The sequence below is a fragment of the Phalacrocorax carbo genome, chromosome 4 (assembly GCF_963921805.1).
Source record: "Phalacrocorax carbo chromosome 4, bPhaCar2.1, whole genome shotgun sequence".
NCBI lineage: Eukaryota > Metazoa > Chordata > Aves > Suliformes > Phalacrocoracidae > Phalacrocorax > Phalacrocorax carbo.
Genome location: NC_087516.1, coordinates 103247 through 113509, shown reverse-complemented (window position 1 = coordinate 113509; position 10263 = coordinate 103247). Strand labels below are relative to the sequence as shown.

The following is a 10263-nucleotide window of genomic DNA, read 5'->3' as shown; positions in this document are numbered from 1 at the left end:
GGCTACCCGCGCTCCTTGCGGCGGGACTACAGCTCCCAGCGTGCCCCGCGGCGGGACTACAGCTCCCAGCGTGCCCCGCGGCGGGACTACAGCTCCCGGCGGGCCTGGCGGGGCGGGGCTTCAGCTCCCAGCGTGCCCCGCGGCGGGACTACAGCTCCCGGCGGGCCTGGCGGGGCGGGGCTTCAGCTCCCAGCGTGCCTCGCGGCGGGACTACAGCTCCCGGCGGGCCTGGCGGGGCGGGGCTTCAGCTCCCGGCGGGCCCTGCGGCGGGCGCCGGAGCAGCATGGCGGCGCTGGCGCGGTGGGTGAGGGTGCCGCTGCGGCCGGGCGCGGCGCGTTGGTGCCGGGCGCTGTGTGGGGCCGCCGAGGCGCCCCCAGCCCCGCCGCCGCCTCCTTCTCCTCCTCCTCCTCCTCCTCCTCCTCCTCCTCCCTCCTCCGCTGGGGGCCGGGCGCTGGCGGCGGCGCTGGGCGCCGGGGCGGCGGCGCTGCTGCTGCTGTGGGCCCGGGAGGGCGAGGGCCGCCGGCCCGCGCTGCCCGCGCTGCGCGCTGCCGTGCCCGCCCCGCCGCCGCCCGCCTCGCCCCGCGCCGCCTTCAACTTCATCGCCGACGTGGTGGAGAAGACGGCGCCCGCGCTGGTCTACGTGGAGATCGTGGGCAGGTACCGGCACCGGGCGGCCGCGCCCGGCCCGCAGCCCCCCGCGGAGCCGGCTTCCCCGCTGCCCGACGGGGCAGTTTCTCTCTTGACCCCGGACCGGTTCCCTCCCGTCCTGCCCTTCCGAGAAGGGTCTGGCCCCGTCCTCCCCGCACCCCGCAGGGAGGGATCCCCCGACTCTCCCCATCCGCCCCCCGTCCCGGGCAGCCTGCACCGGGCACGGCATCCCGGCGGGGTCCCGCAAGTGCCGCGGGTGGATGGATCCGTCCCCTCGCCCTGCTGCTTGCGCACGCAGCCCGCCTTCGCCACTGGGACGCGCTGCTGCCCCATGGCCGCCTTCATGTCCTCCAGGACCGTTTCTGCAAAGCCGCCTTCCAGGCAGCGGCCGCAGGCTGTCCTGTGGCGCAGGATCGCTCTGCCCCGGGAGCAGGGCTCTGCGTTTACCTTTGAACTCCATAACGCTCTTGCCAGCCTGTGTCTCCAGCCTGTCAAAGCACCTCCAAATAGTAGCTTTGCCCTTCAGCTTGTTGACCGCTCCATCCAGTGTGGTGTCACCTGTAGCCTTGCTGAGTACGTGCAATGTCCCATCCTCCGGTTTGTGACTGTGAAAGGTGTTAGATGGCCTTGGTCCTTCTTTCAGTTCCTGAGGTGTGGTGTTAGTAGATGACCAGCAGCTGGACTAGGACCGTGGTGGTCCAGGTAGTTTTCCGTTCACCTTATCTGATTATAAGCCTGCATGTCACCCGTGTGGCTAGAGGGTACCACGGGAGACCATGCTGAAAGCCTTCTTAAGGTGAACTGTATCGGCTGCTCACCCCGTACCTGCAACAGCCACTCATCTGTTTACAGAAGCCAGCCAGGTTTGTCAAGCATGATTTGTTGTTGGGAAGTCTGTGCTGGATGTTTCCACTCCCCTTCTTGTGTGAGATGTGCCGGGAAGTGTTTCTGGGAGTGTTTGCTCCATCACTTTCCCAGAGGCAGGAGGTGAAGCTGGCTGACCTGCCATTTTCAGGACATTTTTTCTTGGCAATTTTGCAGGCTGGTCTGATGTTTGCCTATTTCCAGCCATCAGGAGCCCCCCTTTACCACTGTGACATTTGAGCACCCACAGGGACATCAGCCACCCCCCTCGTGTGTATCCGGTCTGGTGCTGTGGACTTGTGCACGTCAAGTTGGCTTCTGCGATCCCTCCCTTTGTTGTCTTCTGTGCAGTGCTGCATTCCCATAGGCTCTGCCTCTGGGCACAGGGATTTGGGAGGCCAAAGGAACAAGGCAAAAAGGCACGACCTCACCCCTTTCTGTGCCTTGTGTCACTAGGTCCCTTGCCTCGCTCAGCACCAGGCCTTTCCACAGAGGTGATTGATGTCCCCCATGGGGACCAGGTACTGCAATCATGAGTCGTCTTCTAGCTGTCTATAGATGTACCATCACCTCCCAAAAGTTTATTACCTGCTCCGAGGCAAGGCTGTGTGCATTCAGACTGCTTCTTTGTGCAGATCACAACCCTTTCTACTTACCTCCTTGCTGCTTTCCCCAAAGAGCCATCTGTTGCAGCTCTCCACTCATGTAAGCTCCCACTGCGTCTCTGTAGCCCCAGCAGGATGGTACCTTTGCAGTTGTGCATGGACTCCGGCTTCTTCCTGCTTGTTGTGTGCACGGTTGTCCAGACTCTCGGGATGGGGACCTTTCATGGGGAAGTGAAGGAGTCTTCCCCCATTGTGCTGTTGCCCAGATATCCTCACTATTCCCCACTTCTACCCAGTCTGCGTGGCCCGTGCCTGCCCTCCCCTGCCACTGTGCCCCCCCCAGCTCCCGAGTCCCCACCAGTCCCATGAGGGTCCCTGCCACCCCTCCCTTACCTGTGCCCACCTTGCAGGCATCCCTTTTCAGGACGTGACGTGCCCATCTCTAATGGCTCGGGTTTCCTGGTGTCTCCGGACGGGCTCATTGTGACCAACGCGCACGTGGTGGCGAACCGACGGCGCGTGCGGGTGAAGCTGGCCAGTGGCGAGCAGTACGATGCTGTGGTGCAGGATGTGGACCAGGTTGCAGACATTGCTACCATCAAGATCAAGCCTAAGGTGTGCATCATGGTTGTGGTGATGCTCCCTTTGTTTCTTCCCATCTCCTCAGTGACCTCCTCTCTTCCAGCACCCGCTGCCCACCCTACCCCTTGGACGCTCCTCTGAGGTGCGGCAGGGAGAGTTCGTGGTGGCCATGGGCAGCCCCTTTGCCCTGCAGAACACCATCACCTCCGGCATTGTCAGCTCTGCCCAGCGGGGCAGCCGGGAGCTGGGCCTGACCACCTCTGACATGGAGTACATCCAGACCGATGCTGCTATCGATGTAAGGGGAGCTTGCAGTGCACGGCGGGTTGGCACCTCATCGCGGCTGCCCTCTTTGGGGAGGGGGGAACTGAGGAAGGGCTGCGGGTGCCCGGAGGTCAGAGGAGGCTGAACACAGCGCACTGGGAGATGAAGGGATTCTGTCCGGTGACCCGGGCATTGGCTGCATTTCTCGGCCTGACCCTGTTCTCTAGACTCTGCCTCCCTGCCGCGGGTCCTGCTGTGTGAGGATGTCGCTTTCATGGCCTGTTTACTGCTCTCTCCTCTGCTGCAGTTTGGGAACTCCGGGGGCCCCCTTGTCAACTTGGTAAGTTCTGCTTGCACCCTTGCTGGCTGGGCCAGAGAGGTGACGTGTGCCCTGTGGTCTGTGTCCCCTGGGGCTAGGTGCCCCTCGGTGGGAGCACTTGTGGGTGCTACAGCTGCTGGGAGGGAGGAACTGTTTGCATGCACCAGGCTCCTTGTGAGGAGGAGCAGGGGATCAGCCCAGTGTAGGAGCCCTGCGCAGCATCTGTTTCAGGGAGCCTGGGCCAATGGGACTCTAGCGTGATGGAGCTGAGCCCTACTCTGGTGAGGCTGGCATGGCTGATGCTGGCAGGGCTGAGGGAGGGGCTGCTTTGGCTGCGGCCTGTGGAACCGGTCCCTGCCCAGCCTCAGCAGGGTCAGGCAGGCTCCAGAAGAAGCAGGCTGGGAAGGGATGGGTACACAGGCTTGCACGGTAGTTCCCCTCCTCTCCACGACGATGCAGGCTGGATAGCACAGTCCCCTTTCCCCTGCAGGATGGCGAAGTGATTGGGGTGAACACTATGAAGGTGACATCAGGCATATCTTTTGCCATCCCCTCAGACCGGCTGCGGAAGTTCCTGCAAAAGGAGGAGCAGCGCAAAAGTGAGTTGGGTGCATCTCTGCTTGGTTATTGGGGGAAGGAGGCCAGAAGGAGGAGGGTGAAAGAGGGAAGCTCTGGCAGAGCGGGGCTTTGGGCCCTTCTTCTGAGAGAAAGGCAAGCACAGCAGGAGGAAGAGTGTTTGGGGGTAAGAAGATTTTCCCATCTGGCATGAAACTCCCCTCTGCCATGGGATAGCTGTGCTGCTACTTCCATGCCCACAGGGGCCTAACAAACTGCAAGGAGGATGCTGACCTGTATCTACTGCAGGTAAAGACTTTTAAAGTGTCCTAAGTAGCTTGCACTTAAGTCCCCAGGAGTACGTGAGGATTTTTTTTTTTTTTTTCATTGCTACTTTTCAGTAGCTCTCAGCATATGGGAAAATCAGTGGACCATTATTTAGTGTTCAAAAATGGGAAAGGATGACCTGGAAACTGGGTGCTACTTAGCGTTGTGTGTACTAATGGAAACGCAGGTGCAGGATTCAGCTGTATCATAGAGGACAGGTAGTTAATTTAGTCCTGTAGAACATTGCCTCTTTTTGTTCCTTTGGGTTTGTGATAGTTTATTTCATGCAGACTCTTGCTTTCTGGTTCTCGCGTTGACACTGTGGAGTCATAGTCTCAGTCAAAAAAATTACAGCTGAAACCAGGAAAGCAAAGTATGCAATACCTGTAAAGCTGTAACTGGTAAATGGAACTTAAATAAGCTGTTGGTAGGGAACTAGAATGACTCCCACTGCACGGTGTCCGCCTTGAGGCATGAGGCTTTGTGACTCGGCTGGTTCAGCCCAGCGCCATTTCGAGTGCATTTCTGTTTTTAGCCTTGTCATTCAATGTCCTTTCCTTTGACAGGCTCTTGGTTTGGCAATACAGAGACAAAGCGCCGTTACATAGGGGTGATGATGCTGACTCTTACACCCAGGTATGTGTTCTAAGGCCAGGGGCCAACAGGCCAGTCTTATTGGGGCATGGTGACTCTGATGGGATCTTCTAAACTAACTGAGAGTGCCTGTTTTCGAGAGGATTGTCTTCACAGCTTAAGCATTCACTGTCAAATCTCTTTGTGCCTCTGTGTTTAGACTCTAGGCTGCATCAGAGGTAAATTAGAATCTTGCAAGTTTCTATGCTTGTAGCAGAATCTGCAAGCAGATAAAACGTCCCTGAACCTCCCCTCCAGAGTGCCAGATCGGTCTGTAATCATCGAGGGGAATTCAATGAAGAGCCCTTGCAACACAGCACGAAGGAAAAGTCACCAGAAACATTGCGTAATTAATAGATATGCAATGTGCCAACTGAAAGCTGTGATGAAACAGCTGGGCAAGTTGTACTCTCTGGGAGGAGGGATCCACCAGGTGAATTGCTGTGGTGCAGAAACAGTTCTAGAATACGGGACTTTGAGAATAAGAAATGGCAAGTTTGCCTGCAGTAGTTGACTGAGGGAGTACGTAAACAGGTAGGAGAGCAGGCTGCGCTGGTACACACAGCGTGGCTGCCACCCAGAGGGTGGTGTGAGGCTCCTGGGTTTCATGAGGGAGGCTGGATGCTGCCTCTGGGAAGAAGTTGTCATGGTGCTGACCAGTACAGCACTGGCAGGTGGGAAGAGGATGACTTCTGGTGGGTCTGAGACTCTTCACCCTCATGGCTATGACTTGGGAAGGGCATTGTGTTACCTCTGTATCTCCAGGAACGCTCTGGTCAGCAAAGAGGACTGTAGGCAGACAACCTGCTTGGGTCTGATAGAAGATTACCTGCTGCCCTTGCCTCAGCTTGTCCCCAGGACATGCCTGTGGCCTTGGCAGCCAACCAAGCACTCTGAGACAGGTCCCCTGCAGGGAGTGGCAGCTGTGCCCTGCTGAGGGCTGGACAGCCCTGGTCAGGCCTGCACGGAGCTCCGCTCAGGGCTGCAAGCCCTGGGACGGAATTGCTCAGGAGCTATACCTGAACGCCTTCCAGCAGCCTTATAGATGCATCAAGTGCATGTGTTAGGAGAGTGCTGGACCTGCATTCTCACCTCTGAGAGCAGTCCGCCTTTTCAAGGACAGAGTGCCAGCTCTGGTTCCTTGGATCTTGCAGCCATCTTTCAGGAGTGCTTTAACTCACTCAGCTTACTAGTAAGGTTGGTGGTTGTAGCGTCCTTGGCAGAAACAGCTTTCAGGGCTGTGTTCTCCCCTTGCTGAAGCTCTCGTGGCTCTTGTGCGTTGGTTGGGTTTGCAAGCTGCCTGCACATCTGGATGCCACAAGCAGCCTCTGGGGTTGCTGCCTGGGACGCAAACAGAGGAGCAGATGCTCTGTGCCTTCCAAGATTCGGGACAGTGGGGTGGGCAGGGGAGTGCTGTCGGCGTTGCTGGCATGCCCAGTAGATGGTGCTGGTACTCGACAAAACCTGTGGGCTGTGGGAGCCCAACCTCCTCCTGCTTCACTGGACAGGCATGTAGGCTGAAGTCTGTCAGGGAAGGAGCACGAAATGCTGAGGGCATGGCTCCTGGGAAGCGGGTCCAGCGTCAGCACAGACAGTCTGGCAGCTGGTCCTGGGAAACCATCTGACTGCAAGGCTTGTTTGTGCCCAGTTGCTGGGAAGAGCTCCCAACAAGGGATTGCTCCCCTTGGAATCGGGTGATTACACTGTCTGAACATGCTCGTTTGAAAGGCCAGAAACTTGCTCTAGCACAGGAAGGAGAAGTTCCATGTTGGGTACAAGCTCCTCGGCATCCTGGTCCTGCTGCACAGGTTGCCTGGCAGGCAGGAGCTTCCTGAGGCACCAGGCCTTTGATCTGCCCAAAGGGAACAGAGGAGTGCCAATGGCTTTGAGCTCAGCTGTGGTGGAGTTCCTAGGTACCCTCACCTTGGCCACGGGCAGAGACAGGGCCCTGGCTAGCACAGCCCTCTGCAGTCATCTTACAGCATGGAGTAAGTAGGGACTGAGCAAAGGACTTTGAAAACAGCAAAGGAAAGAGAGGCTGATTAGTGGCAACAGGTTCTACGTGAGACTGCTGCTGGGGTGTGTTACTGGTCAGGGTTGTTACTAGAGGGAAGACCAAAACATGGGTTGGTTCTTCATGCAGTGTGTGATAGAACTTGTTGATGTTGTAGGGTTCAAAAGAGCAACTAGAAAACTTTACAGAAGAAAAATCTTGCTGGCTTTCGAATGCCAAGATGCAGTGTTACAGCTCAGGAGCTTCTTGAGCCAGGCAGCTGGAGGCCATAAGTGTCCGGGGAACTATCTCATCCACAGCTGGCATTGTAGGCGAAAGGGTGGTGGGGAAGATGGACCCTCATCTGACTGACCTGTGGCTTGGGTCTGGCCAGCATGGAGTCAGTTTCTTCATAGCAGCCCACGTGGTGCTGTCTGTTAGATCTGGGGCCAAAACTGTCGGTAACAGGCAGATGTTTTAGCTGTTGCTGAACGGTGCTTACGCAGTGCTGAGGCCTGCCCTGTTTCTCGCTTAGCACCTCCAGGGAGGAGGCTGGGAGGGGACGCAGCTGGGGCAGCTGACCCGAGCTGACCGTGCTGTATGGCGTCATGCTCGGCAATAAAGTTGGGGGGAGTTTTTCCAGGGTAGCCATTGCTCAGGGATTGGCTGGGCATCAGTCTGCTGGTGGGAGGTGGTCAGTAAGTGCCTCGCGTCATTTGCCCTTTTTTTTTTTGCCTTTTTTTTCTGTAACTTTCTTTTTTTGCCTGTTAAACTATCTTTATCTAGACCCACAAGTTTTCTGGCTTTTGCCGTTCAAATTCTTTCCCCCATCCTGCTGGGGGAGTGACGGAGCAACTGGGTGGGGACTTACCTGCCAGCCAGGGTCTACAACCCACCACAACTGGGCACAGCCACTCGGTGCAATGTAGCCTAAAATCACGCAATCACACATTTACTGTGGTTGCGCAGAGACCCGCTTAAGGGCATGTGTTGTTCAGCTTTAGTGACTGAGGCGAAGAAGCAGGCTTGACTTAGTAAATGTGCAGAACGCATCAAAGCGGTAGTTTTACCAGTAGTGCCCAGTCATAGGACAAGAGGCAACGGGCACAAACTGAAGCACGTGATATTCCATCTGAACACAAGAAATCACTTGTTTACTGTGAGGAGGGTGGTAAAGCCTGGCACAGGTTGCTTGGAGAGGTCAGAGAGTCTCTAACCTTGGAGATACTCAAAACTTGACTGGACGCAGTCCTGGGCAACCTGCTCTGACTGAGCCTGCTTGAGCAGGGCGATTGGGCTAGATGATCTCAAAAGGTCCCTTCAAACCTCAACCACGCTGTGATCCTGTGAAATCAAGAAGGGGTGGCAGCTTGCAAAGGTCTGTGAAACACTACAGTAGAGTCCAGCAAGTGCCAAGTGGGGAGCGATAGCTGACTGAAAGGTACCTGATAAGGAGCAAGGAGCTGGGCAGAGAGACCATGAGAATTTCTGGGGCTGCAGTGAATCAGAGCTGATGCACCGTGTTTGGGGGAAGAATGCTGGTTACATGATGGACTGTCCCTCTGCTCTGGTGGGATCCAGCTGGAGCACTATTCAGTTGTGGACGCTTTTAGGAGGGGTGAGGAGCAGTTGGAGAGAGTCCAAAGAGGAGCAGTGAGAGGTGCAGAATCTAAGCTAGGTTTAGAAAACCTAATCTGTGGGAAGACTGGAGGAACTGGGATTGTTTAGTCTACGGACTCTGGAGGAGAGATGTGGGTATAGCTCTGCTTGACACATCTGGCAAAAAGAGGGGCATAGCTTTTGTTCTGCGTTCTACCTGCCAAAGGCAGAGAAGTGAAACTGCAGCAGGGAAGGGTTAGATCTGACGCCAGAGGGCTGGTCTGACATGGGGCTGCTCAGACAGGGGAAGTGCATCACCAACAACTATGATCCAGCTGGCAACTGCTCTCCCAGTTTCCACCTCTCCCGGGCAGTTAGGACTTTTGTCCTCTAGTTTTTGACAGGAAGACGGTGGTGTTTGGGTGCCCCTGGGGTTTGCAGCTGGTCACTTGTGCTTAGCAGGGTACAGGAGGAGAGGTTCTGTGCCACGGTCTCCAAGCCTGTGCAGCCATGGTGGAGTGGGAGCCCTGCTCTGCCTCCCAGCTCTTTACCATGATGCTGGTTTTTCTCTCTGCAGCATCCTGGCTGAGCTGAAGCTGCGTGACCCCAGCTTCCCCGATGTCTCCTATGGAGTGCTAATCCACAAGGTGATCATCGGCTCCCCGGCCCATCAGTAAGTGCTGCCCTTGAGCGGGTGATGTGGGAGAGCAACTATGCAGGACGGGATGCATTTAGCTCCAAGTGTTTTGCTCCAGAGCAGCGGAGCTTGGGCCCTGCAGCCATCAGCCTGCAGGAGGAAACAGACTTGGTGTCCTGTTGGCCAAGGTACCTTTGTGGCCGGGGGAATGCCTGGTACAGCAGCCCAAGCCTCCTGTGGTGCCCAGCTCCCCTTCCTTCTGGGAAGATGAAGCTGAGCGTCTGCTTCACCTGCTGTGCGTTCCTGTTGTCGTTCTCCCCGCAGGGCAGGGATGAAGGCAGGTGACGTCGTGCTGGAGATCAACGGGCAGGCATCGCGCCGCGCGGAGGACGTGTACGAGGCAGTACGGACGCAGCAGAGCCTGGCCTTGCTGGTGCGGCGTGGCTATGACACTTTGCTGGTGAGCGTCGTCCCCGAGGTCACGGAGTAGCAGAGCTGTTGCACAGGCTGCTGCGGGCGCTGGCTGGCGGCGCGGGCCGAGAGCCAAGGACACGGGACTGAGCTGTGTCTGTGTGCTGGTCAGGGAGAGACTGAGCTTGTGAGGGGCTGGAAGGGGCCAGGCAGAGGGGCCCGGCCCAGTGCTTGGGTGGACTCATGGTGCGACCGTTCCCCTCTGTACTCAAATAAAGCACTTTTCTAGGGACTTCCCAGTGCCATGTGGCCGCTTTCCCACGGCAGCAGCAGTTGTGTAGGGGAGGCTGGGCTGTGTGGGACCCTGCCCCTTCTGCCAGTCCTCACATGAGCCCTTCCAGCTGGGGAGGAGTATCCCAGCTATGCCTCCAGGGATCTCCTCATGGTAGGGTAGAGGGCACCCGCATGGGCAGGGATCTGGCTATCTGCGGGCACCCATCGAGCTGTGGCTTGTGAGGCCACCTCCTCTGTTCCTGGAGCTGTGCTGGGGCAGGCTTTGCTGGGGCCTCCTGGTGTGCCGGCCGAGCTGGTCCTGGGCAGCACTCGCTGCTGTGGCTGTGCTCACGAGGCCAGAGGATGTGGCACATGTCTGCCTTGTCAGATTGCTTCCACTGAGAGCATGGCAAATGCTCTAAGGTCTGCATCCACATCTGCACCCATGAAGCAGCTTTCTGGGCCGTGGAGAAAGGGGTGTCGATGCCAGACTCAGAGATGGCTGGGGCAGCACCTCGCTGGCCCTGATGTTCGGGAGCCTGCGCCGGGGCTA

The 10263-nt window shown here is 57.4% G+C and overlaps 1 protein-coding gene across 1 annotated transcript; it reads left to right on the top strand.

The window, feature by feature from the left end:
* The first annotated feature begins 247 nt into the window (after positions 1-247).
* HTRA2 (HtrA serine peptidase 2) lies at positions 248-9729 on the top strand. The gene is made up of 8 exons (XM_064448692.1): positions 248-657; positions 2528-2732; positions 2803-2997; positions 3271-3303; positions 3773-3881; positions 4731-4800; positions 8967-9062; positions 9351-9729. The coding sequence occupies exons 1-8, from the start codon at positions 284-286 to the stop codon at positions 9514-9516; spliced, it is 1248 nt and encodes a 415-aa protein (XP_064304762.1). The 5' UTR covers positions 248-283; the 3' UTR covers positions 9517-9729.
* Positions 9730-10263: the final 534 nt, after the last annotated feature.

Coding starts and splice junctions, on each gene's coding strand:
- HTRA2 (XM_064448692.1), top strand. CDS start 284: ATGGCGGCGCTGGCGCGGTGGGTGAGGGTGCCGCTGCGGCCGGGCGCG. Junction 658..2,527: donor TACGTGGAGATCGTGGGCAG/GTACCGGCACCG, acceptor CCCACCTTGCAG/GCATCCCTTTTCAGGACGTG. Junction 3,304..3,772: donor GGGGCCCCCTTGTCAACTTG/GTAAGTTCTGCT, acceptor TTTCCCCTGCAG/GATGGCGAAGTGATTGGGGT.